General features: G+C 33.4%; 4 protein-coding genes and 1 non-coding gene across 5 annotated transcripts, besides 1 other annotated feature; 3 read left to right on the plus strand and 2 right to left on the minus strand.

Annotated features, from left to right (window-relative positions):
* Positions 1 to 355: 355 nt before the first annotated feature.
* Positions 356 to 1,301, plus strand: TVAGG3_0736780 (RNA polymerase II transcription regulator recruiting protein; the record flags this gene model as incomplete). Its single annotated transcript, XM_001311826.2, has 1 exon — positions 356 to 943. One exon carries the CDS (start codon positions 356 to 358, stop codon positions 941 to 943), a length of 588 nt encoding a protein of 195 aa, XP_001311827.1.
* A 719-nt stretch (positions 1,302 to 2,020) lies between these two features.
* TVAGG3_0736790 (serine-type endopeptidase protein) lies at positions 2,021 to 4,356 on the minus strand (the record flags this gene model as incomplete). The annotated part of the gene is made up of 1 exon (XM_001311827.2): positions 2,065 to 4,356. One exon carries the CDS (start codon positions 4,354 to 4,356, stop codon positions 2,065 to 2,067), a length of 2,292 nt encoding a protein of 763 aa, XP_001311828.1.
* A 208-nt stretch (positions 4,357 to 4,564) lies between these two features.
* On the plus strand, positions 4,565 to 4,637 carry TVAGG3_0736800. Its single transcript has one exon. It is a non-coding gene; the product is annotated as a tRNA-Arg (tRNA).
* Positions 4,638 to 4,796: 159 nt separating this feature from the next.
* On the minus strand, positions 4,797 to 6,507 carry TVAGG3_0736810 (serine-type endopeptidase protein; the record flags this gene model as incomplete). The annotated part of the gene is made up of 1 exon (XM_001311828.1): positions 4,845 to 6,506. The coding sequence occupies one exon, from the start codon at positions 6,504 to 6,506 to the stop codon at positions 4,845 to 4,847; it is 1,662 nt and encodes a 553-aa protein (XP_001311829.1).
* Positions 6,508 to 7,917: 1,410 nt separating this feature from the next.
* Positions 7,918 to 9,558: a mobile genetic element.
* Positions 9,559 to 11,393: 1,835 nt separating this feature from the next.
* TVAGG3_0736830 (uncharacterized protein) lies at positions 11,394 to 12,829 on the plus strand (the record flags this gene model as incomplete). The annotated part of the gene is made up of 1 exon (XM_001311830.2): positions 11,457 to 12,761. The coding sequence occupies one exon, from the start codon at positions 11,457 to 11,459 to the stop codon at positions 12,759 to 12,761; it is 1,305 nt and encodes a 434-aa protein (XP_001311831.1).
* Between the last annotated feature and the right edge of the window lie 1,004 nt (positions 12,830 to 13,833).

Below are 13,833 nucleotides of genomic sequence, written 5' to 3' on the forward strand. Positions count from 1 at the left end.
TGAATATGCTGGAAATTGAATTGGCAATAATTTCGTATTATCTAAAAATTGAGAGACATTTGGTCGAGACTTTATCTACTATTGATCAAATTCAGATATATAGCTGAACATTTCATCCTTATAAAGGTTCATCTCAAAAAATTTGTGATAAAACATAAAACTGAGAAAACTTTAATTCTAGCAAGTTTAGCTGTTTCTAATAAATACGTCAAATGTCAATTTTACATCACCCTACAAATCTAAAGACGGGTATTCAAAATACTTTTCACAATTCAAAATTCAATGAGCCTTATTAATTTTTTTCAATGAATAAATCAATAGTATACAAATTGTTAAATAAATCATTATTCAAACAATGCAAGCAGACAAGGCATGCGGAGAAAAAGTAAAGGGTGCAAAGCAGCTCTTCAGCAAGAAGGAAGATGAGAAATTAATCAAGTTAGTCAAGTTCTTCGGCAGAAAGAAAGATGTTAACTGGCAGTTTGTAGCACAACAAATGGGAAACAGAAATGTTCGCCAGTGCAAAGAACGCTTCCTTAACTATCTTGATAATCATGTTAACAGATCAGAGTTCACTCCAGAGGAAAACAAGTTCATTTTAGAGAAAGTTCAACAAATTGGCACAAAATGGACAAAAATCAGCTCTATGATGAAAAACAGAACATATGTTTCAGTCAAATCTCAGTACAAGAAACTTATTCGCAGAAACGCTACGCTTGATAACGTTTTAACCATTGATGTTAATACCACAAATACTAGAAAATCGAGTCCATTAGTTGATTATCACTCAGTAGACTCGAGTTCTTCTGATACACATGATTTAAGCAACGATTTTCAAATAAACGATGTTGAAAACAAGCATCTTGTAGATGAGGTTTTCAACACCTTGTTCGATACACTCGAATTTAATGATGATGCATTCTTCGGTCTCACAACAATTTAATAATTGTAGTTTTTCTCTCTTTTAGTAAACTTTTCATGAAATTATCGTATATCAAAAATTCCTTACATTTACAATTTTCACACGTTCACAAAAAATTCAATAGTAATTCGAACAATTACAAAAGACAGAATATGGTTTATCATTTGTTCAACTTCTGATACTCATAGCATTTTCTTTTATGATATGATTGATTTCTCCCATCACAGTGATACTGTGGATAACTGACACTTCACTTTCCCGGTATATTGAAAAGTGACAGTTTCTACAATTTTTATTCTAGTTTTTTGATTTCGGATATTGCCTAGCTTTATCTATCTGTAGAAGTATTAAAAATTAACATTAAGGGGGTAGGTTTGAATAGTTGTAAATTTTTTTTAAAAAAATCACTTTTTCTCCATATTGCGGCAATATTTTTGGACAATCATAAGTGCTATGAGCACAGTCATAGTCAGAGTAGGTACCGACAAAGTTCCGATGATCACACTATTCTACGCATGTTTGTCAGTTACTAACAAAAAAATTACTTAAAATTGAATCAAGTCATTAAATACAAAACTAGAGTTTGCGAAAATGATATAAACGAGCATTTCATCTATTTCCCCATAAAGATAGGCGAACAGAATTTTAATACACAACCTTAACTTACGATTTATATACTAAATTATATACGTTAATTATAAATAATGAAGACAGCTTTAAGATTTCTATATCAGAATAGTAGATAGATATCATGTTTCTATTACTATTTCTTCGTTTCTACAACAAAATCAAAAGCTGCAATGCTATTTCAATGGAAACAAATGTATCAACTCATAGTTGACAATGGAATTTTCGAATATAAAACAAAAATGCTACGTCACTATGCTTCAATTCTTTTATTATTAAAATCTCATATCGGAATTTAATATTCTAAAGTTCCTGGATTGACAATAAACTAACAGAAACTCAATATATACAAATTTGATGAAATTATGTCTCCATTACTTGGAAAAAAGTTAATTCGGAATCATAATTAGGAAATTTAAAGAATCCATTCAAAATAAGTAAAAGCAAAGAAATATATATTAGATGAAAAGAGTAAAAATGAACGATTTATAACAATAATTAAAATAAAATTAAAATTAAATAAGAGCGACTTCATCAGCGTTTGTATATCCTTCGAGTTTGATACCTTTTGTCCAAAATATCTTGAACAAGAGGATAAAACTGAAAACAAACAAGCAAATCATGAAAATCAAATTCCAGAGTTTGAATGGCGAAATTGCGGGTTTGTATGGTCCGTATTGTTCCTTAACCGAAATTTCTACGGTTATTGGGCTAAACATTTCATGTCTTCCTGAAGATGAAGGTGAAAGTTGGAATTTGAAGGCTCTGTTTGAAGGAACGATGGATTTCCATTGAACCATACCAAGATTTCTGATGAATGTTCTATTCAGAATCACTTGGTTCTCTGATGTAATAATTGATTGCGTAATTGAGGAACTGTAGCCATCATCTGTAACTCTATTGAGGTGCAATACGTAGTACGCGACAATACATGGATTTTCGAAGAGAATTTCTGCAGATTTGATCGGAGTATCCGAAATATTTCCTTTTGGAGTGCAATCATTGTCAGGATGAGCCTCTAAAAGGTAAATTCCGTCTTCTTTGAAGTTGTTTATGTAACTAACTTTCGTTGTTGCCGTGTAAGGATACAATGGATCCAAACTTTCAACGACAAAGTACAATTCTGTGAGATTAAATACAGATGGAACGTAATTAAGATGTATTTGTTTGTAATCTTTGCTGAATTCGGCTTTGACTTTCGTTCTTTCCGTTCCATTTTCATTTTGTAAGAACATTAATGTATAATTCGAGTTTTTGTATGTTTCGTTAAATTTAATTGAGACATCCCAAGACTGTGCTGCTATCATTGGTGGCGGATTGTCAGGGAAAATTAAAACATTTGTATATGGAAGCGGCTTGAAGGGATTTGCCTTTCTTGTTTGGTTTATAAGGTTCGTGTCTGGACGATTATGTGCGTAGAATATAGTAATATTGATTTTTGTGACTAATCCGAGAAATGCGTCGTCAATTTTGTTGAAAACCAAGGTCCAATTGCCATTTACTCTATCGCCAAGGAATGCATAGGCAGGGAGCTGAATATTCTTGACCTTCATTTCTCTGTCCGACTCAGACAAAATCTTTAATTCGAAATCTGATCCATCAGGAGACAAAATATGGGGATTTAACGATGCGAAACTAAGTTGTGCCCCCTGCAAATCAATTTGGATAAATAAAACAGTATCGTCATCGTTTCCAGTATTGAAATTCAAAGTGAAATTCTTCGAATCTCCCATGGTTTTCGTTTCTTTTCCAAGGTCTACTTCATATACACTTGACTTACTTGAGAAATTACCAAGAGATGTCCAGTGTTCAGCGTATTCTACGGCTTTTCCGAGATTTAATCTTCCGAAACCGACTCTTCTGTTGAATTTGAGACCAAACGAGTTATTGTTCCATAATAGTGAGTCTGGTTGTACTTGATCTGCCGTCATGGCTGGAATAAAGAGTAAATCTGGGATTGTTAAATTTGGATTTGCTTCCAGAAGAACTGCCAAGCCTCCAGCGAATATTGCAGCTGAAGCATTTGGTGTAGTAAAGTTATATGTCAATGATTCATCGCTTTCAACGCCTGCGCCAGGGATTGCAGCTCTATCTGCAACAGGACATGAAAGAAAGACTCCGGCACCTTCGCTTCCATGATCCAGTGGTAATCCTCTGTTGTTAACACCTGCTATTGTGAAAACAAGTGGCCATCTCGCGGGAGGAGTAAATAAGACGTCAGAAGCTTGATTGTGCTCAACAGGAACAACTATTAGCTTTGGACGAGTTTTTCCGTTTGTATTGAATAAGCATTTTCCAACCATTTCCTCTTTAAGAGAGTCAGGCTCTGGATAAGCGCAAAACTTTCTTCCGCCGTGGCATAAATCGTACTGATATGATAAAATTGCTATATCCCATTGATCACTATTGTAACAAATCGTATATTGTAAGTCTTCAGCTTGTGTTTGATTATCAAAGAAATAAAACGCGCCAACAGTAGCATCCGGAGCAATACCAGGGAAGATACCAGATCCTGCAGCTAAAGCAAGTGATGATTGTGAAATATTCTCGCGTTGATATTGAATTGAAGAATTCGGTGGTTCTTTGTAATTGACTGTTTCAATAATATTAACAAATAGCTTTTTATTGGCTCTATCAGCATATACTTTATGATCTAGTCTTGCGCCATCACCCATTGCGACGATTCTGACGCCTTTTCCAGTGTAACTTGAATTTAACTTCCAGTTAATGTCTTCTCCTTCAATTCCGAGCTGGTCCTTACCGTCATTTTGAATCCACCATGTCGAAATAAGGAAAAGTAATGTCATCAAAAATTTCTGACAATTCTTTTATATAAAAGGATGTAAATTCTGATTTACGTGTCATATTCTTTGGAGAAAGGAATAATGCTAATTTCCTTGTATATTTTTGATTCTAACAAAAATTGGGTATATTTTTTTCTAAAGAGAATCAGAAAGGATATTTTTCAATTTGAGTGATTTCATTATAAAATCAATTTTTATTTTATACATGTGAAGCCATGTGGCAAAATGGATACTGCGTCTCCCTTCTAAGGAGAAGACTGTGGGTTCAAGTCCCACCATGGCTGCTTTTTTTCTTAATGTAGATTTTTAATTATTTTTTTTGTAAACATAATTCATCAATCGCTGCAAAATTAGAAGTATTTCTTTGGATGATTTAATATTTCCTAAGAAAATTCTAGAAATAACTTTCTTTTTCCAATATGATTTTCAATTTCACTTATTTGGATAAAATGAACAAGCCTTTTTACTAACATAAATACAAAAAGAACAAATTATTCGTGATGGACAATATAACCAACAGCTACTTCTGAATCGCTAAAATCGCCTTTGAAAATGTCATCACTCTGACCCAAAACACTTGTTGTCCATAATGGATTGTCAATGGTAACATGTGGCTGCATATCAGATGAAAAAATAACAGTTTCCTCAACCATTTCTTCTGATACTGAATCTTCATCTTTTCCCTTACGCGTAAGAATATAAATCACTATAACAGCAACAATAAGGATCAATATGAGACCTCCTACAACACCTGATGCAATTGATATTATTTGCATTTTCTTTTTCTGTTCGGCTTCATTGGCTAATTCTGAATTTGGTACAATGATTGGTATTGTGTCATTTTTCTCTTTACCTTTAGATTCCGTGGATGAATTACTATCTCCTAAATTGAGGATTGATGATGGAGTTTCAATCGACTTCGAGCTAGTTTCACTAGAATCAGATGAAGAACTAGATTCAGTTGAGAGTGATGATGTCTCAGATTCACTCGATGATGAACTAGAATCTGATGAAGATTCTGAACTTGAACTAGAACTAGAACTGGAAGAGGATTCTGTTTCTGTTGAGGAGGATGATGTGGAACTAGATGATGGATTGTTATCATTATCATCATTATTTTCTTCTTCTGGAACATGTAATATACATTGATTGTTTTCGTTCAAAACATATCCGTCTTTGCATGATGTGCAGCGTGTCGATGATCCACTACATGTGCCACAGTCTGAACTACAGAGTTCACATTGATCATTCCCGTTGTCAAATGTCTTTTCACTTGTTTCTTCACATGATGAATAACATTTGCTTTGATATAATTTCGATCCTTCAACACATTTCACACAAGTATTTTTACCAGTACAATGATAACAATCTTTTGAGCATTCATAAAGAATAGTAATTTTCAAATATCCATGGCCATCATGATTAATTTTGGATCCATCTAAGACGATTGGTGTTTCTGAAAACCAATAATTATCATCTATAGTATTAATATAGGATGAACCTCCCCAACCAGCACAATGCGATTCACTATTAATATAATTCCAGCCTCCAAATCCACCACGCCAGCCCCCACCACCCCCACCTCCTGGATAACAACAAGCTCCCTGGTCTTTCCCTTTATCACCTACTCGTGTTTCTGCGTGTCTTTCAGATTCATCAATTAAAACGGGTTCATCTTCATTGTTAAACCCACCAAATGTGTGTAATCCCCCACCAAAGCCACTTCCATGTTGGCTGGCTGGCCTGCATCCGCCAGCACCACCTCCTGCTAGCATTATTGTATCTCTATTAATCAACATCTCTGTATAGCCTCCGCCACCACCTGCCCATTCTTCCCAAATTTCATAATCTGTGTTTGATTCATCGCCACCAAATCCCCCACCTGGCCAACCTCCAGGGTTTCTACTTTCACATGAAGAATTGGTACTAGGCTTTTCTCCAACTTTAAAATAAACTTCAGTTCCACCTCTTATAATAACTTTTGCTTTGATATTGGCTCCATTTCCACCAGGATTTTTAGGTTCTCCATTATCACATCCAAGTCCACCAGTAGCACCTTGAATTTCGATTAAATACAAACCAGGCTGAAGAGTATAATTGTAGGTATTCGGAGTTTCATGAACAATTTCATTAAATGCCATTATACTTCGCATTGATAGAGAAAATGATAAATGACGTGATTTTGAATAATTTTCCTGACATATTGAAATTTATATACGATTAATTATATTTGTCATTTTATAATTTTATTTATATCATTATTTCACATCAAATTTTGAACTCTAAATAATTTAACTAAATTAATTTGAATTTTGTAAATTATAAATATACGATTAGTTAACTTTATACAGCATATATGAAAAATGTGTAAAAAATATTTAATTCAAAAATTTAATTCAAAATAAAATCTTATCAAAAATTTAATGAAAAATTATTTTTCAATTGCTCACAAAAGTCAAATTTCTGAGAAAATCTTTATTTGTAAAATTATTTATTTAGATTTAGATAATTAATAATATAATTTTGTTCACCAGGTTTCAATAAATTTATTCAACTCAATAAAAAAAATCATCAATTCAAGTCCAATTCTGCATATTTTAGATGGAAACAGGCGAACAGACATATCAGCCCAACATTTATAATTACATTTAACAATTTTTTTTGCCTAAATCATTCTAATTTTGATCCAAAATAATTTCAAAAATCAATTATTATTTCAAAAACTCTATTTTTACAAATAAGGGTTTCGTTTTGCTAAAATTATCACTTTTATAGCTAATTAATTTTTGGTTGTTTTGCGAAACCTAAAAAAAAATTCGATAGTCATGCTTATAGAACCCTCTTGCTATTGTGTCAAAATTGCGAAACCGATAGCAAAAATATCTCGCAATATCAAAAATGAGACATTTGGTGAATTATGCATTATACAGATTGAAAATATAATTTTTGAAAACATATCATCATTTTATAGCTAAATCGAAAGTAATTAATATCATATTAGATTAAAATGAAAAAGGAACAGTATCGTTATGCTTTAAGTGGCAGTTTTATAATATAATCATAATTTTAGCTCAATATACAACACCTTTTCGCAATATATGGTTAGCAACCTAAATTCTGATTGTTTTGAATTCATATATCTTACGTTTTCTATAATTACATCGCTATTCATCACCATTTCTATCTTTATCATTATTGTTTGTATCTAATAATTAATACTTAATATTTGTAAATATCATACTTTATAACGTAAATAAGAACATTACCTATTATGAAAAACATTAATTAAAGAAAAATATGGTAAGCTTTTATAAATGTAATTTTTAATATCTTATATTCAGAACATATAACTAGTAAATAAAGTACTTATTTTATACATACAACGTAGGGCATAACGCATCAAATGCTCAAATCTATTTTATTTTTATATAATATATCAATCAAAGCAAATTTACATTGTTTTGTTAGATATACTTTATTCGCATCGAAATTGGCGCGTTTCTTTACAAAAGAGCTATTTTTTCGTGATAAATAAAATTTTTTATTCAAAAATAACAAAAATAAGGGGCGGCGACAAATTTGCCCAGCCAGTAAAGTATTCAATTTTTTTTGCATTTTTTTTAAAGCTTCTTAACTTAAATCATGGAATGTCTCAAAGACAAAAGTAGCATACAGCATGTAAAGCTAAAGAAAGATAATCATAATTAATACCTTAATTTTTAATATTACGCATTTTTAGGTGCAAAATTTAAAAACATTCTAATACAATAGAGCAGTTTCCAAAAGTAGCATACAGCATGCAAAGCTAAAGAAAGATAATCATAATTAATACCTTTAAAGTTTAAAATCTTGATTTTTTTTAAAATCAAATATTTATAACTTTAATACATACAGCTTAAACCTTATATTTGTTTTCTCTTGTGAGAAAGCAATCTTACAAAGCTAACAATCCTAAAAAATAAAGAATTAAAATTTAATAATTTAATCTAACAAAATTTCTCTCTTTATCCTTTTGCACTCTTTATATGCAACTCAAATCCATCATATAATATTCCTATAATACTCTTGCCTCAAACAATGACGAACAAACTGCTATTCTCATTTAATTACAGACCAAATCTATTCAAATTTCTGAATTTTTAATTTTCATTTCAATTTCAAATGGAATTAGAAGAAGAAACTATCTTTACTGTTATGGATCTTTGTAAATTTGGAGTTAAACAAGAAATACAAGCACAGTATGGATATGGTGAACGTGTCAGGAAAGAAAGATCTCAGATTTCATTCCACTGCAAATATCCAAAATGTCCTGCACATTTTAATGTTGCAATCTTGGATCAAAATAAATACAAACTAATCAAAATAGTTGAAGAACATGATCATTCCGCCCCAAATGACAAAAGTCAATATTCGTCTGTCTTTTATCGCAAATATTTAGAACATTACTTCCAAACAGATGACAATCAAAGAGCGATAGCACAGCTAAATGCATTCAAAGATCTTGAAATTCCTCTTACGGGTCCGTCCATTCCAGAGATGTACGCTCAAAAACCACGTGCAATCAAACGATTTGCAGAGAGAATACATGCTCTTCAAACTAGATATTCTCCTGACGATGTTGTGTCATTGCAAATCTTTGTTCAGACAGTACAAGAAAAATCTCCAGATGATCTCATTGCATTTGAAGTCTCAGACAATAATATGTGTTTCTATTACGCGCCTTTTGAAGGCAAAGCTTATGCGCATAGTATCAAGACATTTCATATAGACAGCACCTATAAATTGTTGCGATCAAACATTCCATTGTATGCATTTACTGGCAAAATCAAAGATTTTCACATTTTCCCTTTTTTATATTTCTTTTGTCAACCAGACACTTATCAAAACATTCAAGTTTGCGTGTGCGCCTATCTCAGATGGGTAACAATTGAGCCAGAATACATTAGCATGGACTGTGCTCCACAGATAGCTCAAGCAATAGAAGAAAGCATTCCACAAGCTCAAATACTTTGGTGCGGAGTACATGTTCTTCGTGCAATTCTTCGCAAATCAAATAAGTTTTCTTCTCAAGAAAAATTTGAACAATTCTATAATTTGATGAAGGATTTAGTCTTCAAATTAGATGCAGAACATGAGGAAGAAGCAAATGCTGCCTATGATCAAGTTCTGGAGTTGCTCGACACAGATCCAACAGCATCTCAATACAATGATAACAATCTTTTGAGCATTCATAAAGAATAGTAATTTTCAAATATCCATGTCCAGTATGAGTAGTTTGAGACCCATTTAATACAACAGGTGTCCCTAAAAACCAATAATTGTCTGTATCGTTTATATACGAAGATCCTCCAAAAGCAACACAGTGTTGATCGTTGATAGGAGAATATTTATAACCTCCAATTCCACCACGCCAGCCTCCTCCACCTCCGCCTCCTGGCCAATAGTATTTTGCGTATGTTCCTTGTTCTCCTGTTCTTGAATCTTCTGTGCGTTCTGTTTCAGGAATTAAAATTGGATTATTATTTTTGTCATAACCACCAAAAGTATGTAATCCCCCACCAAATCCATTGGGGCCTTCTGAATCAGGCCGACAGCCTCCTGCACCACCTCCTGCTAGCATTATTGTGTAATCATCGACTGTCATTTCTGTATAACCACCGCCACCGCCTGCCCAGTCATTACCAGATTGCATATCTTCACCACCTAATCCTCCTCCTGGCCAGCCTCCAGAATTTGCCACTCCTTTATTGCAAAATGTTTCTGGTTTCTCTCCAATTTTAAATTTAACTTCTGTTTCTCCTCTTATCATCACTTGCGCTTTTATGTTTGCGCCATTTCCTCCGTGCGTATCGGTATTAATATTACTTTTGCATCCGTTACCTCCGGTTGCTCCTTGAATTTCTATATTATATAGGCCAGGACGAAGTTTTTTGCTATAATTACGTGGAGTGTTTTGATAGATTTCATCAAATAAAATTAGAAAGAGCATTTATCCTATAGTAATTTATGACGCAGTTTGGGATAATTTTCAATAAAATAGAAATTCAAACAAATAAAATGGTCTTTGAAAGTTTTTGTTATTTCTTAATGTGTTGCTGAATTGTAATACAATTTGAATTTATTTCTTCAAATGAGATGAAAAAATTTATGGTTAATATGATCCAAACAGTAAAATTTAAATAATATCAAAATATTCAATTCAAAAATCATTATTTCAAAATATGGTCTTTTCAATATTCAGTCCATATCAAATCGAATATATTGTAAAGTCACTAATCTTTATTAAGATTTTTAAATTTAACAAGTCATTATTAAAAATATCATTCAAAAAATTGGTTCACAAATATTGAGAATATTATTGGCCAATTGAACATCTAAAAATACAATATGAATTGCAATTTTGGATGTTAAATCCTATATAACTCATTAGTAAGCTTATAATCATCATATTATTTTATTAATATTTTATTTTTGATGAATAATTTACTAAAAAAAGTTACTTACAGTTAATCTCAAATGCATATATATATTCCCTCCTGGCACCAATAATCTCCATTAATTTATCTCTCTGCTATTTCAATCAATTTCTTGAGAAAATTCAAAAATAATGGAACCTTCAACTAAAAGAAAGAAACTTTGCTTTTAATCTCATAGTTATTCACACATTGCATTCTTTATGACTAGAACAAAACTCAAGTTTAAAATATAAACAACTAACAGGCAAATTCACAGTATCTTTTATCACTATCAACTAACTACACACACAAATCAACAGGGCCTTATTAATTCAACTTACGAATTTAACTCTCTTTGAAATCGTGAATAAAATTTCGCAAAATATCATGTCAACACTTTTAGAATATCTTCAAGACTTGAGAAATATGCATATCATGCCATATTCATATGAAATGCTACCCAATCAAAAAATCTCACCGAAAAAGTGATAGAAAATTTCCCGTAAATTTATAGTGATTATCTTTACTAGTGAAAACAAACGATAGTGGTGACGATAATTTACTATCACTTTTTTTCAGAAAGATAACCTTTGCAACGTCGCAAAATTTTTGTCGGTTTTTGAGTTCACCGGATTCATACAATAAAAAATGAGTAACCCAAGCTATCCAGATATCAGTTACCCTGATTTTAATGTCAATCCAACTCCATCTCCAACACCCGCTCCAGCTCCCCAGCCAGGACAGGCTCCACCAAATTACGATTATCCACCAATGAACGACCCATATGGTGGTGCTCCAAGCAAGCCACAAGGAAATCCATATGATGTTCAACCAACCGATCCACTTCCACCGCCAAATACTCCACCAAAAACACCAGCTCCACCTCCACCAGGCGCTTCTGATCCATATGCTCATCCACCACCACCAGCAGATCAGTATGGTGCTCCAGTTCCACCTCCACAAACTACAGAAGGTCCAAAGATCAGAGAGGGTGATATCGGAGGCGTAAATCTTACAGTAGAAGCTCACAGACACGATGGAACACAAATTCCACTCAAGCTTAACTTCAAGGGCAGTTACGCATTCAGTACAGATAGCGGAGAGCTTCAACTTCAAGATTTAATCTTCGAAACCGAGATTGATGGCGTTCCTTACAAGATTGACTTACCATGCGCTATTGGCAAGATGAAGAAGAGCAAGCATCACAACAAGGCTGACTCCCATCCACCACAACCAGCTCCAAATCAGCCTCCACAAAATCCATACGGAGCTCCAAACCAGCCACCACAGAGCCCATATCCAGCTCCAAATCAGCCACCGCAGAACCCATACCCAGCTCCAGGGCATACATCTCCACACTCATCCCAAGGCGGAATGCCACCATACCAGCCACCACAAGCAGGACCAGCTCCAGGCTATCCACAGCAGCCACCTACAGGTTCTCATGGCGGAATGGCTCCTCCACCACAGAATCCTTATGGTCAACCACAGAATCCATACGGAAGTCAACAACCAGGCCAGCATCCATCACAGAATCCATACGGAAGCCAAGCTCCTCAGCAGCAGCCAACACGCGATCAACATAAGCCTGATAATAAGCCACCATACGGACAACCAGCATCAAATCCATACGGACAACCACAGCAGCCACCATACGGTCAGTCACAGCAGCCACCATATGGTCAGCCATCTTCAAATCCATACGGACAACAATCTCAGTATCCAGGACAACAGCCATACGGCCAATATCCTGGCCAACAACAGCCACCTTACGGACAGGGTCAATATCCAGGCCAACAGTCTCAGTATCCTGGACAGCCGCCATACGGACAACAATCTCCTTACGGACAGCAGCCACCTTACGGACAGGGTCAGTATCCAGGTGCTTCTCCTTACGGACAATACCCAGGACAGCCTTATGGAGGATATACAGGTCAGCCATACAGAAGATAAGACTTTCATGATCGCTAGATCAAATAGGAATAAAACTTTTAGGATTGCTTATTGAATTTATAAAAAACAAACAATAATAATAATATTTTTTTTTAAATATTTTTGAAAATGTTCCTATGATTCTTAGTTTATTGCAATTACAAACATATGACCCTTTGTAAGGTCTTCTGAGGAATAATTAAATTCTGATTAAAAATATTCGAGAAAAAAATCTTTCAGATTTATACATTCAATTGATGAATTTTGTATCAAATTCCGAAATACATTAGATAGATGACAATAACTTCTCATACTTTTGAAAAAAAAATTAGAATTTTAATCCGAAATGTTAAAAAATGCTTCATGGATTTATAAATCTTAAAATACACACATCTTAGTCTAGGGAAATCAATCTAAATTATTGCATTTTTTAAGTTTAGGAAAATTTCCTATAAAAATCAAAACTTGGAATACGTATATTTGTGTAATTATTGATAACGTATAAGGAAAAATGTATGTGGATAACACAAATCAAAAATTGGCCTGATCTTTGAAAAAGGGAATACATTGGCATTTGACGTCATAACTTCCTGAACCATATCATTGAAAAAAATTTAATGATTAATATTGATTCTTATTATGTAATAATGAACTTATAAGATTTTATCTTCATCTGCTGGACTCAATTGTTTTGAGGGAACTCATTCAATTTCATAGTATTTAAATTCATGTGGTTCGTCTTTGGCCTTCTGGCTGTAGTAGATGTCCAATTCAATGAAGATATGACTGAAGTCACTATCAGTGGTGAAGGAAAATTCACTGATTTCAAAGATATTCCAACAGAATTAGTAAAAGCTACAATTAAAGGAGAAATTACAGAAATTGGTGATTTTTCTTTTTCAACACTTGAAAACTTACAAACAGTAAACTTCCAAATAACATCAACATCTTTCAGGATCGGTTCCAACACTTTCTTCGGTTGTTCTTTACTCAAAACAATTAATATCCCAGATGTTACGAATTATATAGGTGAATCTGCATTTGAAGGATGCAATTCATTAACTGAAATTGAAATCCCTTTTTCTTTGACAAC

Source organism: Trichomonas vaginalis, chromosome III (genome assembly GCF_026262505.1).
Source record: "Trichomonas vaginalis G3 chromosome III, whole genome shotgun sequence".
Taxonomy (NCBI): domain Eukaryota; phylum Parabasalia; order Trichomonadida; family Trichomonadidae; genus Trichomonas; species Trichomonas vaginalis.